Source organism: Heteronotia binoei, chromosome 3 (genome assembly GCF_032191835.1).
Source record: "Heteronotia binoei isolate CCM8104 ecotype False Entrance Well chromosome 3, APGP_CSIRO_Hbin_v1, whole genome shotgun sequence".
Lineage (NCBI taxonomy): Eukaryota > Metazoa > Chordata > Lepidosauria > Squamata > Gekkonidae > Heteronotia > Heteronotia binoei.
Genome location: NC_083225.1, coordinates 55,069,412 through 55,093,270, shown reverse-complemented (window position 1 = coordinate 55,093,270; position 23,859 = coordinate 55,069,412). Strand labels below are relative to the sequence as shown.

The 23,859-nt window shown below is 43.4% G+C and overlaps 1 protein-coding gene across 3 annotated transcripts in view; it reads right to left on the bottom strand.

Moving 5' to 3' along the window:
* The window catches only part of CRACDL (CRACD like), an 86,505-nt gene that overhangs the window by 43,678 nt on the left and 18,968 nt on the right, over nucleotides 1-23,859 (bottom strand). For 2 of the 3 annotated variants that reach the window (XM_060233843.1, XM_060233845.1), the window contains exons 2-3: nucleotides 14,813-14,889; nucleotides 12,411-12,579 (exon numbers count right to left, since the gene is read on the bottom strand). In XM_060233843.1, coding sequence (XP_060089826.1) covers nucleotides 12,411-12,579; nucleotides 14,813-14,889 — 246 coding nt within the window. Of the gene's footprint in view, nucleotides 1-12,410; nucleotides 12,580-14,812; nucleotides 14,890-22,784; nucleotides 23,088-23,859 lie in introns of those variants that run through there. The other variant, XM_060233846.1, reaches the window with a different exon arrangement.

Here is a 23,859-nt window from a genome sequence, read left to right as displayed (position 1 = left end):
CATCACTTCTTCCCCATTACAATCGACAGTATTCCTTCCCACAGCCAAGTCTGCTCTTGGGAACTCTACTTTTGTTTCCTATTTCTTCTGGGCTCTCCTCATATGACTTACATGATCATTTCATGTGTCATAAATATGTAGCTATCAGTTTCGGTGGGGAGGAGAGAGAAATGTCCTTCCTCAAATTGTTATATTAAATATGTGCTGTAGGGGGAAAGTGTCTTCAGCAGTACTCAGAATGTAACTTCCTTTGCATATCTTATGTGAAAGTACTAATGCAGGCTTGACAAATTTTCTTTGGAGGCAAGACCCAGCCCAAAAATTTGGGAGCCAGACTCATATTTTCGTTCTTCTGAGTTTTGTATTCATTACAAAACTGAAAAGCCTAATTCTAAGGTATTCACACTTTCTCATAATTACGAATTTAGAGGCATTTGTGTGAATTTTTTGCAGTATTCGCTCCTTAAGACGCACACACTTTTCCCTCCACTTTTTTGGGGGGGGAAAGTGAGTCTTATGGTGCAAAAAATACGGTATATTAAAGTTATGACAGTAGAATTGCAGTATAAAACTAAATTTAGGGGTAACCTTTGCCACCAATAAAAAAACAGGTTGCTTACCTGTAACGATCTTTGAGTGGTCATCTGTGCAGTCACACACATGGATTTTCCGTGTGGAATCAAACCCAACCTCGGAGAATTCAAAGCTAGCCTAAGCGTTAATTTTGGTGCACATTCCCTCTCAATCTGGGGAGCAGGCATCCACTGTGCATGCCTGGAGCAAGGGGGAGGCGCTCCACCCACCCAGTTTCTTCTAGCCGCTGTATATAGAGATTTGTTAGCAGAGAGAAGAATAGACCAGCAGCAGGGAAGGCTGGGCGGGCGTGTGTGACTGCACAGGACCACTTGAAGATCATCAGTTACAGGTAAGCAACCTGTTTATCTTCATTGTGGTTTCTGTGCATTCCCACACATGGGTGATTGGTAAGCTGAAGTACACGAAGGCGGGTGCTGGTGCTGTAATAGAAGAATACATGTTAAACATGCATAAAAGTAATAAGAAATATTGTACTCACAGAGCATGGAGCTGAAGCGTCAGTCAAAAATGGAGTGGAGTACAGCCTGCCCAAAGAATACGTCACGCTGAGCATGAATGTCTAGGGCACAGTGTGTGGCAAACGTCAATGGAGAAGACCTCCATCGGTATGCCTCTATAGAAGGTTGATGACGTGGAGACAGCTTGAGTGGAATGAGCTCGTAAGTGTTGAGGTATGGGTTGTTTAGCCAACTGGTAGCATAAAGTAATGGCAGCTACAACCAACTTTGAGAACCTCTGAGTTGAGATTTTGTGTCTCTGCTTATGCGTTCCATAAGCCACAAAAAGTCTAGAGTCCTTAAGGAAGGGACATGTCCTTTCGATATAGAAAGCGAGGGCCCTGTGTACGTCAAGATTGTGTAAGGTCCATTGCCCCGCATCACTAGGTTTTTGAAAAAATGAGGGCAGGGTGGTTGACTTTCCTAGATGGTAAGGTGAGACGACTTTCGGTAGAAACGCAGGGTCAGGGCGTAGAACCACTCTGTCATGGTGGAAGACAGTGTAAGGGGGCTCCGACCGAAAGGCACAGACATCGCTAGCTCTCCTGCCAAATGTGAGTGCCACCAGCAATGCCGTCTTCCAGGACAAGAGATGCAGTGGAATGGATGCCATTGGTTCAAAAGGGGGTTTCATCATTTGGCTCAGAACAAGAGATAAACTCCATGTAGGTTGCAGCTGGCGAATTGGAGGTTGAAGATGTAGAATGCCCTTTAGGAAGGCTCTTGTGGTGGGATGAGAAAAGATAGTGCGTCCTCCAATATATGGATGAAGGGCTGAAATAGCAGCTAGGTGAACCTTTAAAGAGGAATAAGCCAATCCTGAGTTTGAGAGAGACAAGGTGTAGGACAGAATCTGAGCTATAGAAGATGATACAGGGAGGAAGTTGTGTTGAACAGCATACTGTGTAAAGCGCTTCCATTTTTGAGAGTAAGATTTTCTTGTAGACGGCTTTCCGGCATTGAAGAGAATCAAATCAAATCAAATCAAATTTGATCAAACATGCCTGACTTCTGTGGGAAATTCTAGAAACTGATTCTCCAGGCAGGCAGTCACAGAATTCCCGGGTTGTGATGTAGGACTTTGCCATCTTGTTGAAAAATGAGGTCTCGAGCTTGGGGAAAGCGATGGAACACACTGTTCGATAGTAGGAGGAGTGTGGTGAACCATGGCTGACAAGGCCACCAGGGAGTGATAAGGATACAGTTGGTGTGATCCAATCTGATTTTCTGTAGCATTCTCATTATCAGTGGGATAGGTGAAAACAGATAGTGTAGTGATACTGATGGAGAAAGGCATCTCTCGCAGATTTCACTGATGGAGGGCCATGCGTGTAGAAGTGTGGGCATTGGGCGTTGCTCGGAGAGGCAAAGTCATCTATGGACAGGACTCTGAATGTCCTGAAGACTGCTTGTAGGTAGTGGCAGTTGAGGGTCCATTCGTGGTCGTTCACAAGGTGACGACTTAGCGCATCCGCTTGAGTATTTTGGATTCCTGGCAGGTGTATGGCTGTTAGGAATAAGTCGTGAGCAATGCTCCAATGCCAAAGGGCTAAAGCTCATCTGCAGAGACAGAGAGATGCAGTGCCCCCCTGACGGTTGATATAAAACACGGTTGCCACATTGTCTGAGGTGACCTGGATGTGCAGACCGTGAAGGGATGGCAGAAAAGACTCGAGTGCTCTGTGGACTGCCAATAGTTCCAGGCAGTTGATATGGAGGGATTTTTCATAAGCCGTCCACTGCCCCTGTACCATTAGCGTGCCAAAGTGGGCTCCCCAACCCCACCTCGAGGCATCTGTCGTGACAATGGCTGACGGGGGCGATCTTATGAATGGCATTCCCACCGGGAGATGACTTTTCAGTGTCCACCATTCCAGCGCTGGAAGAATGTGGTGTGAGACGGTAAGTAAAGTCATTTGGTGTTGTCGATGTGAGCGGAACATTCGTATAAACCATAATTGCAGAGGTCGCATGCGGAGTCTCGCAAAGCACAGGACAGAGGTCATGGTGGCCATAAGTCCCAGCATGCATTGAAAAATGAAGGCTGTCTGGGTAGGGTTGGATATGATGGTAGCAGCCAGAGACTGAATGTGGTGAACCCTGTCTGCAGGGAGGTAGGCCTTGTGGGATACCATTGACAGGCGTGCGCCTATGAATTGGATGTCCTGTGTTGGGATAAGATTGGACTTAATCAGGTTGACTTGAAGGCCCAACAAGGACAGAAAGGATAGCGTGGTGGAGATGTCCCGTTGAAGTTGCTCTTGGGATTGGCCCACAATGAGCCAATCGTCTATGTAGGAGTATATGGAAATTTTTTGCTGGCGAAGCATCGCTGCCACCGCCGTGATACACTTTGTGAAGACTCTTGGTGCGGTTGACAGACCGAAGGGAAGGGAGCGGAACTGGTAATGTTGATCCCCGACAGCAAACCTCAAGAATCTTCTGTGGTGATGGTGGATGGTGAGGTGAAAATAGGTGTCTTGGTCTATCAACGCCATCCAGGCATCTTTTGGGATCAATGGGAGAATAGACTGCAGGGTAATCATGCAGAATTTTTCGTACCGGATATGGTGATTGAGTTTGCGAAGGTTCAGTATTGGACGTTGTCCTCCATCCATCTTTGGAACCAGGAAGTATTGGGAATAGAACCCTGTGCAATGAAATTGTGGTGGGACTGGTTCTATGGCTACCTTGACCAGCAAGGCAGCGATCTCTTCCTGAAGAGGCAGGGATGGAGGGGTATGTATAAACTGATGGAGCTTCGGGGGCAAATTGAACTTTATGGTGTAGCCCCTGTGGATGATTGCCAGGAGCCAGGAATCCGATGTTATGGACTCCCACATGGGGTAAAATGGAAGTAGTCTTGTAGTGTTCGGTAGATGCTGTGGTTGAGATGGAGATGGTGTCAGAAAGTCAAAGAGACTGTTTTGAAGCAGGAGTCGTCTTTTTTGTAGCCTGTGATCGGGGTTGTTGATGGAACGATTGTTTAGCTGGTGGAGCTTTGCGCTTCCAATAGTCAGCTTGTCTAGGTGAACGGGGACGTTTGTAGAAGGATGGTTTCCAGACTCTTTGTCTATTGGATTGAGGCTGTTGTTGACTGACTCCTAGTCTCCTAGCCCTTTTCCTACTGTCATTGACAGTAGTCAGGATGTCATCAGTAGTCGCATTAAAGAGGCCCTGGCCATCAAAGGGTAGATCTTCAATTTTAAATTTGATGTCCGGTTGTAGTGATGAAGAGCGGAGCCAGGTGTGCCGACGCAAGGCGATGGAAGTGGCCATGGTTCTGGAGGAACAGGTAACAGCGTGACGAACCGAGTTGATCTGTTGTTTGCTTACACGGGAAAGCTCTTGCAAAATTTGTGATGCTTGCTTCTGTGCAGAATCAGGCAGAGATGGAACCAAGGTATTGAGTTGGGACGTTATATTAAAGGTATAAGCTGAGAAGTATGCCAGATAATTATGGATTTTAGAGGTGGCAATCGAAAGGAAGTAAATTTTCCTCCCTAAGGTGTCGAGCTTCTTTCCTTCCTTCTCAGGTGGGACTGGGTGACGTGTTTGTTAGAATTAGATGATGAGTGCACAATCATGGAGTTGGGTGCAGGATGATTAAATAAAATTTTTGAAACCGGTGGATGTATCTTATAAAGGGATTCGATCCTCTTTGACGTAGGTGGTACTGATGCTGGCTTGTCCAACACCTCCTTTAAGCCTTCCAGGTGAACAGGAAGCATTGGGAGGAAGGATCCCGCAGGTAAGTCCGCATGGACTAGGTCATGGACCACATCGGATACCCTCGGCAGATCAGTGGTGAGCTTTATGTTGAGAGTATTTGCCATGTTGGTAAGTAGGTCTAGGTATGCCTTGGATCCTTCAGATGGTGAGAGATCGGCCGGCTTGGTAATGTCAGACGCAGGTGATGTTGGCAAAGATGCTGCGGATTGCAAAGAACCCGAGTGCTCAGTTTCCGATTCTTCAGAGGCATCGACAGGCATCGTAGGACGGTCATGTAAAAGTCTAGTAGGCAGTGATAAAGTCTTGGTCGGTAGAGTAGGCTGGTCGGGTTGTAGTTGCTGTTTCAAGGGAGCTGAGAAAGCAAATGTTGAAGGAGTCGATGATGTTTGTTTTGGTTCCTGACTGTAATGTCGAGGCTGATGATAAAGTTCCCCATGATACCAAGATCGATATGCATCTTCATGGTACCGAGGTTCATGGTATCTGTGTTGGTGAGCTTCCTCAGAGTACCGAGGCTGGTGGAATTCTTCATGGTACCGGGGTCAATGTAGTTCCAGGGATGGTGACCTAGACGGTCTGTAATATTGGTGGTGCCGATGTGGGGATGGCGATCTGGATCTAGATGGGCTGAAATAATCATAATGATCTCTGTGGTGACTTAGAGATCGTTCAGTTGAGACAGTTGAATTGGAGACTCCTGATGAAGTGGGGAGACAGCCGAATCCTTGAAAGTGTGTGGTACCGACACTTCACGGAATGAGTGTACTCCCAGTAGATTGGCTCATTGAGCTCGAAGTCAAGATGACGGCTCCAAAGGCTCAGTAGTGATGATGTCTCTCAGTAAGGATTCGTGAGCAGATGGAGACCCAGATTGAATGCGGATGACCTCGTCAGTAATAACATCTGTGGGAATTGAGAGTTCCACGGGGACCATCGGTGCTGTCGATATCGGAACCGAGGTAGATTCCGCCGGGTGCAAGGTCGAAGTCATGGTGTGGTCAGAGGTTCTCGAGTCTGAGTGACAATCCGTCTTCGATGTAGATTTCTAAGATATCAACTCCAAGTGTTGTTTTGACAATGATTCCGAGCGGTGTTTCTTCTTGGAGTCGTCTGATTTCTTTGTGTGCTTCCCCGACTTATGCTTGCTAGGAGCCGATGCCATGGAAGCTGCCAGTCGAACCACATCCCTTTGCAAAGTTAGGGAAGGTGGTAAATTGTGGAACCCAGAAGCATGGGTCATTACAGGCCGCAACGAAGACTCTAAAAGATGGCTCTTGAGTCTAGCTGCATGATTTTTCCTGGCCTGTTTCCCAAACTGGCTACAGTGAACGCAGGTATTGATTCTGTGGGTCTCCCCCAAACAAAATAGGCACAAAGAGTGTCCGTCCGTCGAGGGAATTTTGGTCCCACACTAGGTACACTTTTAGAAAGTCATTTTGGAGTCCTTCCCTTCCATACAGCTGGGAGGGGGGAGGGGGAGGGGAAGGAAGGATTGATAGTTAAAGAAGATAAAGTCTTTTTTTTTACGATACCAGTTGAAGAGTAGAATAAGAAGTCGTCATAGATTGAAGAAGGTAAAAACAGAGTTAAGAAGGCCAGATAAAGTTGAGGAGACGCAATGAGGTAGGTGTATTCCAAGTGGCGGTTAGAAAGAAACTGGGTGGGTGGAGTGCCTCTCCCTCGCTCCAGGCATGCGCAGTGGATGCCTACTCCCCAGATCAAGAGTGAATGAGCGCCAAAATTAACGCTTAGGCTAGCTTTGAATTCTCCGAGGTTGGGTTCGATTCCAGATGGAAAACCCATGTGTGGGACTGCACAGAGATTACGATGAAGATCAAAGAGCTAATCTCTAACTGAACCTCTTCATAATTTTTCATAATTTTATTATTGCTTTCAACTACTGAACTTTAAATAAAATACTGGAGCCAGTATAGAAGGCAACTGGTTAAGACATGAATTCATTGAATTGTGTAAAGTTAATATATAAACAAGTAATGACAACAACCTCATGAACATTTACATTTATGTCATACAACAAGGCATTCTGATGTGAAATGATAAATAAGATTTGGGTTTGATCCAGCCAGTTTTTTTGCTCCTTCTCAGCCAATTTCCTAAGCCCCCATTCCATGTGGCTTTTGTCTGTGCAGGTCCCATGAGCACAAACATAGCTCTTTTGGGTGGACAAAGGGGATGCTTTCCTCCCTTTCTCAACAATGGAAAAACTGGTGAGATCCAATTTAAACATTCACTGAGAATTACAGAAAGACACCACAATATAATCACTGCTAAAAATACTAAGCACCATGGTAATCTGGCTTCTGGGATTTTATAAACCCTGCACTAATGTGATAAATACTCCGTTCTTAAAATGAAGTTCATAGGGTAGAACTATGAACAGTGGAATTTCCATCCTGCCTGGGTATGTCCTAGATAATTTAAGCTGTGTACTAAACATTATGCCTTTGCTTATGGCATATAATAGTTTACATCAGATAAAGATGCTACTGTAATGAATCCAAGGGAAACACAAATATGAATGGGAACAATGAAATTATACTAGCAAGGATGTCTACAATGGATTAAAAAACCAGATTTTTTTCCTCCACCTAAAATATGTTGTGGGGGGGAATTATGTGCAAGATCAATGGGTTGGATCTTATGAACAGGGAACAGAAGTAGTTCAAGGAAATTATATCTTTCCCTTCTCCCTACAGCCTTGTGTCCCCTAAAAGATGTTCCTTAAGGTATTTTGTTAGTATTATTGAACCTCTTATCAAAAGAGTTTTGGCCTCCTTTAAATTTTGCTGTAGGTGACCTTTTTGGTGGTTAACTCTAAATGAAGTTTTACAGCATTCATTAGAATTTTACAAAACCAAATAAAGTTACAAAAACTGAAAGGACAAGATGAATGTTGGATTTTTGTGAATTACTACAGGAGCACTTCAGCACATTTAATCTGAAATATTTTAACTATTGGTATAACATACATGCTTTCAAAATTATAAACCAATGCTAACAAAGGAAAAAATAACTGTTGATGTTGTGATCTGGCACTCCCTAGTGGTACTGCAGTGTAAGCTTTTAACAGAATTTGAAGCTAAGCAAAGACTCATTTTTAGAACCTTTCTGTGTTTACAGCTTCATTGTCTCTGTCTGGTCTCAGTGCCACTGTTTGATCAGTCTTCTGTGCAAATTTGGCACTATCTTATTATTTATGAATCAGCTTGCCGGTCCTGCATCAGGTAGCAGCCTGCTGCTATGCCTCCTCTAGCTTCTACAGTCTTTATTATTTTTATGTCATGACTCAAAGCACAAATACTCTGCCCAGCCTCAACCTAGGCTGTTGAATACTTAGAGGGATTATCAGTTTCAATCAGTATTCTCTCTAAGCTGAGTTAGTGTGAACTAGCTCACAGTTTTTAGCCTCCAGCTCACACACTTTTGTCTTAGCTCAGGAAAAATGGCCCCAGAGCAAATGAATTTATGCAGTAGCTTACAACTTTAATGCCAGTAGCTCACAAAGTAGAATTTTTGCTCACAAGCCTCCACAGCTTAGAAGGGGTATTGGTTCCAAGAAATTAAACTACTCTAACCAAGGAAATTTCCCTAGGGCTTTCAAATTATACCTTACAGTTAGGGTGGCCAGACCGTCCCGGTCTCCCGGGACATTCACGGATCTGGCCACCCAATCCCGGATCCCGGGCTGCCTATACCGGGACCATTAAAGGTCCCGGTTTAGGCAGCCCAGGAGCCGGTGGGCCGCGGGCGCGGGCGGGGAAGGCGGGGAGTGAGGGAGGGAGCGTCCCTGCGCCTGCGCAGGGCCCCTGCGCACGCGCAGGGACGCTCCCACCCTCACTCCCCGCCTTCCCCGCCCGCGCGCGGGGCCCGGCGGCAGTGGTGGAGGCCTCTCCGTGGCCTCCGCTGGTCGCTGGAAGCCCTCCAGAGACTCTGGAGGGCCTCCAGCGACCAGCGGAGGCCGCGGAGAGGCCGCAGGGCACCCGGCGCTGGTCCTGGAAGGCCTTCCAGAGCCTCTGGAAGGCCTTCGGGGACCAGCGCCGGCCAGCGAAGGCTTCCCCGCGGCCTCCGCTGGTCCCTGGAGGCCCTCCAGAGTCTCTGGAGGGCCTCCAGGGAGCAGCGGAGGCCGCGGGGAAGCCGCGGGGCACCCGGCGCTGGTCCCGGAAGGCCTTCCAGAGGCTCTGGAAGGCCTTCCGGGACCAGCGCCGGCCAGCGAAGGCTTCCCCGCGGCCTCCGCTGGTCCCTGGAGGCCCTCCAGAGTCTCTGGAGGGCCTCCAGGGAGCAGCGGAGGCCGCGGGGAAGCCGCGGGGCACCCGGCGCTGGTCCCGGAAGGCCTTCCAGAGGCTCTGGAAGGCCTTCCGGGACCAGCGCCGGCCAGCGAAGGCTTCCCCGCGGCCTCCGCTGGTCCCTGGAGGCCCTCCAGAGTCTCTGGAGGGCCTCCAGGGACCAGCGGAGGCCGCGGGGAGGCCGCGGGGCACCCGGCGCTGGTCCCGGAAGGCCTTCCAGAGCCTCTGGAAGGCCTTCGGGGACCAGCGCCGGCCAGTGAAGGCTTCCCCGCGGCCTCCGCTGGTCCCTGGAGGCCCTCCAGAGTCTCTGGAGGGCCTCCAGGGACCAGCGGAGGCCGCGGGGAAGCCGCGGGGCACCCGGCGCTGGTCCCTGGAGGCCTCCAGAGGCCAGCGCCGGTATCGGAGAGGCCCGGCGCTGGTCCCTGGAGGCCTCCAGAGGCCAGCCCCGGCAGCTCCCTCCCTCCCTCGCCGCGAGGCCGCCGCCGGAGGACTCCCCGCCGCCGCCGCCGCCGCTGGATCCGCCGCCCTGGATTAAGGTAAGGGGGCCGAAAGCGGGGGGGGGCGGGGGGCGGCCTTCCTTTCTTCCCTCCCTCCTCCCTTCCTTCCTTCCTTCCTTCCTTCCCTCACTCCCTTCCCTTCCTTCCTTCCTTCCCTCCCTCCCTCCTCCCTTTCTTCCTTTCTTCCTTCCTTCCCTCACTCCCTTCCCTTCCTTCCTTCCCTCCTCCCTCCCTTCCTTTCTTCCTTCCTTCCCTCCCTCCCTTGCCTTCCTTCCTTCCCTCCCTCCTCCCTTCCTTTCTTCCTTCCTTCCTTCCCTCCCTCCCCCCTTCCTTCCTTCCTTCCTTCCCTCCCTCCCCCTTCCTTCCTTCCCTCCTTCCTTCCTTCCTTCCTTCCTTCCTTCCCTCCCTCCCTTCCTTCCTCCCTCCCTCCCCTCCCTTCCTTCCTTCCTTCCTTCCCTCCCTCCCTCCCTTCTTCCTTTCTTCCCTTCTTCCCTTCCTCCCTTTCTCCCTTCCTTCCTTCCTTCCCTCCCTCCCTCCTTATGTTGTTATGTGATGCAGAGTGTTGGACTGGATGGGCCACTGGCCTGATCCAACAGGGCTTCTCTTATGTTCTTATGTGACGCAGAGTGTTGGACTGGATGGGCCACTGGCCTGATCCAACAGGGCTTCTCTTATGTTCTTATGTGATGCAGAGTGTTGGACTGGATGGGCCACTGGCCTGATCCAACAGGGCTTCTCTTATGTTCTTATGTGATGCAGAGTGTTGGACTGGATGGGCCACTGGCCTGATCCAACAGGGCTTCTCTTATGTTCTTATGTGACGCAGAGTGTTGGACTGGATGGGCCACTGGCCTGATCCAACAGGGCTTCTCTTATGTTGTTATGTGACGCAGAGTGTTGGACTGGATGGGCCACTGGCCTGATCCAACAGGGCTTCTCTTATGTTGTTATGTGATGCAGAGTGTTGGACTGGATGGGCCACTGGCCTGATCCAACAGGGCTTCTCTTATGTTGTTATGTGATGCAGAGTGTTGGACTGGATGGGCCACTGGCCTGATCCAACAGGGCTTCTCTTATGTTATTATGTGACGCAGAGTGTTGGACTGGAGGGGCCACTGGCCTGATCCAACAGGGCTTCTCTTATGTGACAATACTGACTTTGGTGGACCCAAGCACTGATTCAGTGTAAGGGAGCTTTGCGTTTGTGTCTTCTAGTGCAATTTTGTTCTCAGATCCTGTATTTACTTCATCAGTATATGGGATAAGGCACTTTCTCAACTGTGCTGCATAATGCAGCCTATTTATTTTGTCCTGTTGGCTCTGTTGGCTCTATCTGCGCCACCTTCATCACTTTCGGGGTGTGGATCCCCCAGTGGAGTGGTCTCCCGACTCCCTCCGCCGGCTGTTTCTGATAGCCCTGCGCCCCCTCTTTCATTTGATATGTGTCCCGTGCGGGTGCCACCCTCCCGCCGGGAGATGCCGCAAAATGAGCCCCCTTGAGGCTTATGGCGGCAGGGCTCGGGGGAAGCGAGCTAGACTGCTGTTCTTTTGAGGGGTTATAGAGTGTTTCGAGCCCGTCCCTGTGGCATCGGTCCCATCATTGTGGGGCCCAGGGGGCCGGCGCAGCGGCACGCTGAAGCAGCCTGTCGGTCACTTCCAGGTTCCTGTCCTGCATCTTGACCGGTGTTATTAGTGACAGGCTGCTTACTGCTAGGTAAGTGTTTGGAGGGAACCCCCCCCCCCAGTGTCCCTGGCTGGCCTTCAGACATTATGGTCACCCTACTTACAGTATGTATTAGCCCATTAATATAAAGCGGCAGTTACTGAACCCTTTGTTGGAAAGGAAGAAACATTTCTAGTCCTTATGAAGCAGAAACTGCTAATTGTGGCATATGAGTGCATCATTTTTTAAAAAAAGAAATACACCTGATGGTTCTCCAGATACACCATAATTCTGGCTATTTAAAAAGAGTGAGTGGGGCATATCATATGTTACTTATATAAATACCGATTGAAAAAATGTTAATTTTTCGCATGCACATTTTAAATAACTGCTCTTTTTACATAATGTGGCATTTTATATGCCCTGTAGACCTGGTAAAGTCCTCCCTCCAAACACTTACCTAGCAGTAAGCCCTATTGAGCAAAATGAAACTTACTTATAAGCAGATGTCCCTGGGACTGCAGGATAAACAGCTAAATATACTGCAAGCAACCAATGTTTTCAGATGGAAAAATTAAAATCCTCCAGCATAAGCTTTAAGAATACAAATATTTATAGAGGTTTGGATTCCAAGGTGCCTTTGCTGGAGTGGAAAGTATATAAAGCATATAAAGTAACATTGCACTTTCTGTCAAGTCCCCCTTCCAGCTGCAGCCTCCTCCACTGAATCTGATGCTGTCCTTCATCATGACACACTTACTTAACCTTGTCCAAGCTGAAACAATTAAACATAATTGCCATCTTTTCTTGATTTTGAGCAGAAGTAAATATTTGACTGAGTAAGAATTCAAGACAGATCGCTGAGTATTTAATCTACAGATGACAAACTGGCATTGAGAAAAGCAAGTTCTATGCTTTATGAAGAGCAGAGGTTTCTGAGAGCTGACATATCAAAATTTCTTTTGCACCATCTTCACACCATCCAAATCCAACCCAAACATCATGTGAAAACAAATCATATGACAAAATTGGCTCCATGGGACAATCAGAGCCTCTGACATTTTGTCATCCAACTCCCCAGCATTCCAGTAAAGAAACCACAACTGGTACTAAAACTTACTCAAGTTCATCTTCTGAATCATAGCCTACTTGCAAGGAGTCAGAGGTTGTGACGTCACTTGTCGACTGAAACAGTTTCAGACTACCAGTTCCTGAAGATGGTAATGTCTCTTTCCTTTTCCTTTTCCCAAAGAATTTTTTGATAGACTTAAACTTAGACTTTTTCTTTCCTAAGTAAATAAATATTAAGCGAAGAGGTAAGATTATTTCAGTGCGATGCTTTTCATAAATTAGGTGTGTGTAGCAAAAGGATCATTTTCCCCTTTTCTCTTCCACCTGTATTTTCTTGAACTCACACATCTGCTTCTACACTGCTTGCAACATAGCACCATTACCTGAGCAAAGGGATTGTGAGAGCATAGGTCATGTTTTAAAATAAAGCCTGTTTAATTATATATCCGGCTGCTGCTCAACTAAAATTTTTATTGCAATCCTATGCAGAGTTAAAGCAAACAAAACCCAGTAAAATCAGTGGGTTTTGATTGGAGTTATTTTGTACAGGATTTCAGTGGTAGCATAATAGGACTATGAATATATATGTTACAAGTTAAGTGCAGAGGACAAATTAGTTTTGTAATTCAGTATCTCTCTTTACTAAACTCATTAATGTTAAAATAAAAGATAAAGGTAGGATTGTTACCAAATTACAAGACTAATTTAGACAAATAGTTCACTCAGGTGGGAAATAAACTCTTGATAGTCTGAATTGTAATTATGTGACCATGTTACGCTTCAAATGTTAAACAAAACTCAAGCTATAATCTTGAAATGTAACGCTGAGCTATATGCCAAAGAAAAAAAGCTTAATCAAGGATAATTATAGGCCTCAAGCATACCTATTGCTACTGATGATACAAGTTGTTCTTTAACCAAATGAGAAAGATTCTAATTACTTTTGGAGATGCATTGCTAATTAAATAAATATAGCATAGGCTTGAATTTTGAATATTAAATAAGACACCTGAGTTATCAAATAAGTTTGACTACAGCCTTTTCCTTCATATTTCTTTAACAGCCAGCTGGTCTTTCCTTTCTTTAATCTGCACCATATAACCTAAACAATACAGATCAATGTTTTACAGTCCTCTCTAGTCTTCAGTTGGGCCTCTTTGATTGCACACAGAATGTCCAAAAAAACTCTTCAATGCTCAGGTCCAATAATGTTGACAAACAGTACAACCTCTGTAAATAAGAGACGTCTCTCTGGGTAACAAAATCCCTCACAAAGGTAGTGTAGACTGCATGAGAAGGCTGGGGTTCTAAACAGGTGGAAAGATCAACTAAGTGAGCTCTCTGACTGAGCAAAAGCCCTCAACATCATCATAACATACTTATTTGGCCTACGAGTGAAGACATGTAAAGTGAGAAAGCTTAAGGCTGTGGATTAGAGGTAGTAGTAAAGGCAAAGCAAATGGGTGGGAGCTAAGAATGGCAAGCCACTATGACAAGGATGGTAGACAATTTCCTCTTCTGAGATACACTTTTTAATTAAAATTAGATGGATAACAGAAAACTTTGAAGGCAGGGTTACTGAGTGGAAGGAAGAGACTACATGTCTCATATTGATTAGAATTAAAACATCTGTTTATGAATGCAAATTTCATAGGGATACAACAGAAATGAGGAATCTGACACCATGCAAATAGAGACCAGAGTCCACCTCCACCTCTATATCAACAAGTCTGTGACTCACTGAAGAAGCAGGATTCAAACCTAGATAATCACAGATGGAGAGAAAGGCTTGAAAATATGAACCCAACCCACAGGAAATTAACCCATTTTTAGAATGGTCAAATTAAACCCACACATCTAAACACATACAAAGAACTCTGGTCTGAAGTCATACATATAAAACTAATTCATTAATTAGATGATTGGTTAATCTGAATTCCTTCAATACATCTGAAACTCTGAATTTTGACCACAGTAAATTGCTTTTATTATTAACACCTGAACATGCCTTGTTTGCTTTAGCATAAGGTGAAACAAACATAGGAAAGCACTTATAGTAGCTAGGGCTAATATTCAATTGCTTAGCCTTAATGATTAATAAGGATGCCTTCAATTACATGGAAACCAATTTTCTTAAAGCTGATTTTAACAAAAGTACTCCACAAAATCACAGATGGTAGGCATTCCTTCTCTTACACAAAGGATGGAAAACATCTTCTAAAACAATGCAACATCATCTGAGGTCTTTTTCTCAGAAAAATGTGTTTATTCAGATGTAAATGTATTGAAAATTTAATAAATTAATTGACAAATAATCTAGTCTCACTTCTGTGATTAATTGATTAAATCAGGTGAGAGCCCTAGAATAAATAGAACTCACAAGAAACTGCAATTTAACGATTTCTATAATAATGAGGTTCCCTTACAAGTAACTTAAAAAAGGTATTTTACCTGAACTTTCCTCACCAAATCCTTCCACTTCCTGTAGCCTGGTGTCCATTATCCCTGTACAGCTCATGTGGCAGACACTAATATGGAAAATGAACAAGTATCATTTAACTATTTAAGTTAAAATTTTCATCATCAATGTATTAGAGAGACTTATTTTTCAATTACATGTAAGGCCTTAAGAGTGAGAAAACCAGAAACACTCAAAACCATTGTGCCTTTTGCAGAACATGCAGTTTCAGAAAGCAAAGTGATTTAATTATCAACAGTTTTGTTGCCACTAAAACAAATTCTGTATTCCTAGTGCTTGGAGGGGGGCAACAGAGGGAGGGCTCCTAGTGTCCTGCCCGCACTGGTGGACCTCCTGATGGCACCTGTTCTGTTTTTGCCCCTGCGTGACGTAGTGTTGGACTGGATGGGCCATTGGCCTAATTCAGCAAGGCTTCTCTTATGTTCTAATGAATGGCTACAATCCAGGGTTGCCAATCTCCAGGTGGGGGCAAGGGATCCCCTGGTTTGGAAGTCCTCCCCCCCACTTCATGGTCATCAGAAAGTGGAGGGAGGGGAGGGAAATGTCTGCTGGGCACTCTATTATTCCCTATGGCGACATTCCCATAGAAAATAATAGAGAATTGGTCCACGGATATCTGGGGCCCTAGATGGGGGGGGGGGGTTTGAGGCAGAGGCACCAGAGTTTCAGTATAGCATCCAGTGTCTCTCCTCATACTCCCCAAGTTTCAAAAGGATTTGACCGGGGGGATCCAATTCTATGAGCTCCAAAAGAAGGTGCGCCTATCCATTATTGCCTATGGAAGGAAGGCATTTAGAAGGTGTGCACTCCCTTTAAATGTGATGGCCAGAACTCCCTTTGGAGTTCAATTATGCTTGTCACACCCTTGCTCCTGGCTCCACCCCCAATGTCTCCTGGCTCCACCCCAAAGTCCTCAGATATTTCTTGAATTGGACTTGGCAACCCTACTACAATCCCACATAAAACACCTAACAGTGCAATCCTAAGCAAAGTTACACTTTTCTACGGCCACTTACTTCAATGAACTTACAATGCAATCATAGCAGAAGACCATTGACCTTAGTAGGCTAACAAATGCTCAGATCTGTGGTGAAGTGTAATACTGAAAATTAAGTTGTCTTCTTTAGCTGGGAGAAACTTAAGATAAATCCGAAATGCATTTCCTAGAGTAAATAATGCAGGGAAATTTGCAAGAATTGTGACAATCTTGTCCTGACCTGGACAGCCCAGGCAAGCCTGTTCTCATCAGGTCTCAGAAGCTAAGCAGGGCCGATTCTGGCAAGTAGTTCGGTGAGATACCTCCTTGGAATACAAGCAGTCAGGAGGACAGGGGAAGGCTTTATTCAGCCACATCTCTGAATATCCTCCAGGCCCCCAGTAAGGGTTAGTCATCAGAAGTCGCCATGACTTCCAGGTGCACGCAAGCGCACACACAAATACAAAAATAGAAAAAAGATTTGTGGCAATTTTGAAGTAGTGAAAAATTAAAATTGGTTTATATATCTCTGAGCATGCATATAACCATGACTGACAGGGCAAGTACACCTATGATTGACAGTGAACTGCTGGTCACATACACAAAAGACTGTGGAAGTTTGTGGAGCTCCCCTTTAATAGTTCTGATCATCCCTGACAGCCAGGTCCTGGAAGACAGTGATAGATATCTGCTTTACATCTGCCCACTTGTTCAACAATTTAATATGAAGTATATCTTGTAGTTTTATGTTTACCCAAGATAGGTGACTAAGTGCAGGAGAACAAATGATGATGACATCAGCAAATATGAAAGTAACAAAGTTTGACAAGCCCCGTGGTCTAGCAGAGGCTGGGATTTCCTCCATAAACAGCATTCAACTTCTGGTTGTCACACAATTTTGTAGCTGTCAGTTGATATTACATCTGGAAGCCATTTTCTTATTTTCATCACCTTCAAGCCAGACTACTGCTGTACATGTTTTTTGTAGCAAAGCTCTTAATGAATGTTGAGAAGCCTCTGTTGATGTTGAATGTGGTGTCCAGAGTCTTGATGGAGGCTAATGAATAAAGCACATTATATCTCTAATGTGTACACTGGCTCTCTCTTACCTCCTGGAACAGTTTAAGGTGCTGGTTTTCATGTTACAAATGGATTAGGTCCAACAAATTAAGTAGAGACTATCAATTCTATTTCACTATGTGAAATTTTATTCTGTGTGATGAACCTGGCATGCTTTTTAATCTTTATTCTTTCCTCACACCTTGAAAATAAAATTTTATCCATTGGGATATTTAAATAAAACCATATTTTAAAATAAAGTCCTTTGGATAGATAACTATTTTGTCTTTGTTCCAATCCATCATACACAGTTCACATCCAGCCTTTTTTTTATTTAGCAAAGACCAACATCCTTACCAACCTGATCATATAGAGGCTTATCATGTTTGTTATGAATGAAAGCAATGATTTATACAGTAAAAGGTCAGCAGTTCCTCAAGAATTCTTATGTTGTATAAACTTATTATATCCAGGCACTCAGTCATCTTGTGCCTGGATATGACAACCAATCCCTTCCTACCTAAATATTTGTATTTTATTTGTATATTATCACTGCATAAAGGAATTCTTAGTTTATGTACAGTAGGTTTTAGATTTAAATGGCTAACCATAACACTTTATACTATAACTGGCTCAAAGGCCTGGAGAAAATCAAAGCTTTGCAAACGTAACATGCACACAATAGTTGCACGGCATATTGTGTGTTCCCAAAATATTTCACAATCATCTTCTTGGACTTGGTTATCCTTATAGCAGTCCTTTTTAAGTGTGGATCATTATTGTTACACAAGCAATATTGCCGTCAAGTGTCCTTTAGTGCAAATAATGTGAAATGGAAATAAATAATTTTACCAAGAAAACTAGTTGGTTAAAAAAACACATATTATTAGAGAAGATGGTATGGCTTGATGGGAAACTATCCATCAGTCTAGGATAAAATACTATAATTAAAATTTGAAAAGTCAAACTGTCAAGTTGATTCTCATTAACCACCCTCTAGTAGTAAAAGATAATGTTTCCAGTCTAAACTGGAACCCACTCAAAAAGGGGGGAAGAGACCTTTTTCAGTATTATTTCCAGTATTATCGTTCCAGTAATTTATTTATAACACTGAACAGAGTCAGCCTCTAGCCACAAAAGCCAGTAACTTTCAACAGACTTGCCATCCAGGAGGTGGAATCACAGCCAGAACAATTGCAGCCCACTGAAATCTCCCCAGACAACAAAGTTCAGTTACTTAAACAATAACCACTATGTGGTAAACACATTCCACAATCTTTTATTTCACAAACTCCCTGAGGACCTAACACAAAGCTGAACAGCTCTAAAAGATGCATGGAGGATTTCTGTATAAACTCTCAACTAGACTCCTTTCAAACCCCGAGATAGATCTGAGCTTCTTTTTACTAAATTTCAACTGGCAGACTAAATTCTAGACCACTTTTTACATTCCCTATTCTCAAATGGATACTAAAACCAATTTCATTAGTTGAGGGAAAGGGCAGAGGTTTCAGTCAAAATAGTCTGTAATGTCTTCTGAAGCAAGAAAGACATCACATTACTTGGGGAGATTATTAGTTTCTGGTTTGTTTGTTTTTACTGAAGCTAAATTTGTATTGTTCTTACACTTTTTGAACTGAAGCGCAGTCCTCAAATCAACAAGTGTTCCTTGAATTACCTATCCCTTCTTCAAAGGACACAGAAATTATTTTAAAGAAATCAAGTGTTTAATTCATTATGCTTGCATAATGCATTTGAAGGGGAGAGAGAAAGATTAGGGTTGTTAGCCCTCCCCACCCCGTGGAGGTCCCCCACTGCCAGGCTTTCATCTGCTGATCAGCTGGCCAGCCAAGAGACTTACCAGAAGGAGAAAGGCCTTGGCCACAAAGTCAGCATCACACAGGAAGTGATGTCTGGGCAATGCTCTGGTATTTGGGCAAAAATTCTATGGTAAAAATGGTTTTTACCATAGAGTTTTTGCTCAAATACTAGAGCATCATAGCACCATCGCAGCATGATGATGTCACTTCCTGTGTGACACCAGCAATATGGCCTGGGCCTTTCTCTTTCTCAGGGAGGGACCTGGCAACCCTGAGGCGGAAGAGAGAGAGAGAGCGCACTATTCAAATAATTGCCTCCTGCCATCCACCCTGTATTTAAGAAAACAAATATTAGGTACAATTCAAAGAAAGTTAAGGCACACCTTAGTTCTACAGAAATGACTGGGACTTCAACACACATTAATGTCAGTGAGATTTAGGCACACCTAAAAATCACTGGACTAAATTCAATTTTGCTTTCTCATATTAATGAAAGTTATCTAGGAAAGCTTCTTTGGGAAGGAAAGCTCAGTTGCAAGCAGCAAGTACTAAGGATTTCTACTTCCTTTTGTAACAAAATATTTATTTATTAAGGTAAAGATTTAGCAGATGAGGAACAAGAGTTGCATACAGGGAAGCCTCCTTTCTGGGTAACAACAGTAGCACCCAATGTTTCAGAACTGACTCTGGCATGGGGCTGCAGCTAGGTTGTAGATCATCTGCTTTGCACTCAGAAGATTTCACATTTAATACCCTACATGTCCAGTATATTAAAAAGATAAGCTAGCAGGAAAGACCTCCACTTGAGACCCTGCAAAGCTGCTGCCATTCTAAATACTCATTGGTCTGAGTCAGTGTAAAGTAACTTCATTGTGTATACTGCCAAACTCTTCTCAACCTTACCCAGAAAACTTCAAATTTAAGCTGCCTTTCCCCTCTGCCTAAACTCAGAACTGTCAAATTTTCCACTTTTGACATACACTCTTTCAGACAAAGTTTTATTCAGAATGTAAGCTTTTGTGTCTGGAGAAGTGTACTTGAACATGAAAGCTTATATTCTGAATAAAACTTTGTTGGTCTTAAAGGTGCTACTGGACTCCAACTTTGTTCTCTTGTTTCAGACCAACACGGCTGCTCACTTGGACCCTTTCAGACAGAACACTGCCTTCAGCCTCTGTCCTGACAGGTAGGTGTAACCTGGCCTTCATTAATTAGTACATGTTTGTAAGCAAGCCAAAATTTAAGGCAGTTTTTTAACCATTTTAATCTCCGAAGGCTTTGTATAAAATAAGTGTTTAAAGACTACATTCATTCTACACATCCACTGCTTCTGTGTCATGCACAGAAAGAAGAATAAGGCAGTGACGTATCTGGCTAATTCAGGATCATGCTGACAGAAAATTAATACATTCTTTTAACACAACGTCTCCCAAATTTTTACGAGCTGAGCTACCCACTTTTCTGTGTTAACATTTGAGGTACTCTCCATTCTTATACATGGAAATATTTACTTGTGGGGTATGTAAAAGTTAGAATTACGCAAGTTAAGAATAGCCTACCTTATCCTTTGGTGTCTTTGCAAGAAACACTGATCTGGGCACAGAAATAATAGAAAGCCTCCTCTGAGGATAAGCAGGTCTCCTGCACCTCTACATTAGAACATTCAGATAGATATGAGACATAATTATTTACCAGAGCAAAAGTCCTTTGGAAGAAGGAAAGTAAGAACAGAATACCATGCAGAGATGTAGAAGGCAGCCTTCTTGGCAGGGGATACTTTGAGCTCACAAGGGTTACTTCTCAAGACAGACTAGCAGTTCTCTTAGATCACACAGTTTAGGTCCACAATCACAAAAAAAAAATGCTTATGTAATTTCCTTGTCCAACTATCCCAACTATCTTCCAGAAATAGTATTACTATAACTCACTCTTTCCTTCCTTTTGTTTTCATGATGCCCTCATGTAATTATTTTATTAGAAGGGTCTACCTTACATCCTTTCTGCTTTTAATTTATATCAGCAGAACTACCATTTTAAACTCCATGCTGCCAATTAATCCAGAGAATAAAAAGGTGTAAATCCCCAAGAGAAAGCACAGAAGATCAAGGTGTATCAAAACCACAGACTCACAATGGTTCAATAATAATTCCTTTCCCCCGATACTATAGTTTTGTGAACCTATGTATTTCAAACAGAAAATCCTTCATTAAATGGCAATTACTAGGGTTCTGTGGGGAAAAACACAAGGACAGTTACAGAAGCAAAAAAGTGTCACATCATAGCTTTGTTAGCCAAAGAAGCACAGATAAATGCTAGGGAGAAATATGCAATCCAAGCTGGCAGATATCCAAAATTCATCCTTCTAAAGTTGGATAATAAAAACAAAACTAGCAGAGATAATGTTGATTTCACCTTCAAATCATTTGCCCAGGAACCAAGCACTATTCAAGATCTTCTCTTAAATGATCTTCTCAAGATCTTTTCTACCTCCCTGGTATCAATCTACATCACATAGGGGGGCAGTCTATACAGGAGGTGCTTTTCTAGAAGGTACTAATTTATCACATTCCTTTAAAATGTTGCAATCTGCCTTGAGTTTCAGTGACAAAGCAAACTATAAACTGCTATGTTTAAAAATGTTAAAAGCTGACCTATTTCATGTAGTATTGTTGTCTGATACCTGTCTAGGAGTGATGTGAAATACTAATTCAGACACCGCTTCTGCATGTTCAGTCTTCCAAAATGACAATATTAACAAAGCTGGGATATTGTATTCCAAATATGATATAATGGGCAAGAAATACATAACAAAACACTAAATATTTCCTTGTATGATAAAATTTGTGTTTAGAACTTTCTATTGAATTCCACGTAAAAAAAGCACTGGAAGATATTTTAAATGTTATTAGTATAACTGGAACCTCTGTAAAGAAAGGGGAAGTATGAATATTTTAAAGCACTGATCAAGTGGTCCACATTAAGTAACACGGAAAGAGAATAGAATTAAGGTCTAGGCCATGGTGTCTTTCTGAGAGGTTAGAAGAGTTTGCAATTAAATAACGAGGTCTTCTGTGAGAACAACCCACGCAACCAGGGTCATGGACATCTATTGGAATGGTAACCATGGTTCTATGAGGGACAATCAATATTTGTTGATTCCTTACACAAACACACACTGACTCACCTGTGGCATTTTCTGAGTTTTGATAAGGTAGATTTAGCACTTCTATTCATACTTCAGAACAGGTATGCTCAGGTAACTGTTTAAAAGAAAAGTTCTAAATACCAGCAAGGCAATCCATTTCTTTCCAGTCAAAGCAATGCCTCTTTTATTTGGGAACCTTCCTTTTCGTACTCTGTGCAAGCTGTGCACTCACCGCCTCCAGCAAAGAAATACACAGCCTGAACATTTTAGGTCAGAACATTTCCTACCCTTCACAAAACTGCCTCCTATGCAGAAAGGCTACTCCAGCCACTATTACTGATGGATCATGTATCACACTATTTTCCCATGCATATGAATCTTGCAAAGGTCAAAATACAATTTTAAATGTGCTTTGGTTCGTTGTACAAATAAGCTTTCATTGCAAGAATCAACAATTAACAAAGCTTCTGGTATATACGGTATTTTTTTTAATTCAATAATAAACTAAAAGGAGAAAACATGAGAAAGTAACTTATGCCACACAATTTAAACGTTTTTGACAAATTATAAAAATGTAGCCATACAGAAGCAAGATGAAGCTGAAAAGCAAAAATTCCAAATATTTTAAAAAGATCAGAAACTCATGCAAATCACTGTTACTGATTAACATACAGATGATTATATTTTTGTAATCTTCTGACCAGTTATGCCCAAGGCTCTAGGGATTTTTTTTATTAATTCTTCAACAAATTATCCAGAAAAGCATAAAGGCTGTTTTTAATATTGTACAAATAGAAGCAATCAAAAGCAGCAGAGTAGACCATTTGATGGAGTACAACAGAGCAATGTTTGCACAGCTCAATCCTGTTTCCCTGAGTAACCAAGAAGCCCATTAACACACTAGGAAGTTCGGCTTTGGTTAGATTTGCTTTCCAACTGCTTACCTGTACACATTTTAGTTTTGCCAGATTCAGTAGGACACAAAGGACTGACTACATATGTTTCAAAAGAAATCCTTCACCTTGTAAAATGTCTAAGCTGCAACGAAAGCAGAATGCTGGTGCTTTCAAGTTCACATGAAAGGATTCTGAAATGCTGATTCCATTTGATTAAGAGGCACAGCCCTCTTTTCGAAAACAGTCAGGCATCATTCTACTCTAATGTGCGCTTTACAAATGTATGCTCGACATTGCCTTAGGCCCTTCAAAGGATCCTCGTATCTGCCTTTGAATGATTTCAGTCAAAGGAGAAAGCACCACTATCCTTGAGTTGCTAGGAAACAGGAAGGGAGTTCCTGACCTGAATTCTTAGTAGAGTTTGTAGCTGCTCTGGAAGCATAAGGTCTTCACAGTTCCTGAGGAAGTAAAGGGTACAGACCTACATACATGGAAATCCTAAAAAATTTAATACCTTTTTCCTTTTCACAAAGGATGTTATTAAATAAGTTTTAATCTCTTTTTGAAAAACCACAGGGGAAAAAAAGATTCCCCACAAAAAATTATTGTATTCTAGGGCAAAATGTTTGCATGCTTTTAACCATATAATATTACTTTAATGCCTCTGAAAGGTACCTAGCACCCTTATTAGGCTTGCCTATTTCAAGGAGGAGATCTCCCTGAAGTACAACTGATCTTCAAATAACGAGAGATCAGTTGCCCTGGAGAAAATGGCTGTTTTGGAGGAGGGACTGTATGACATTATGCCCTGCTAAAGTCCATCCCCTCTCCAAACTCTGGTCTCCACAGGTTCCACCCCTAAATCTCCAGGAGTTTCCCAACACAGAGTTGGCAACCCTAACCCTTATCCTAAATCCCTGGTCAAAACTACTTACTGGATGGCTATTCTGTCAAATATGTGGGAGGGATAGTTGAAGATACCAACTCCTATTCCCCTGATTCCACAGACAACACTCCCTGTCACTTTCCATCTTTTGCTTCTGAGCTGGCAAACAGGGGTCAGTGCAGAATTGGCCTAAGGATCTCCTCTGTGACCCTTTAACTTGGAGGCAAACCCATGGAT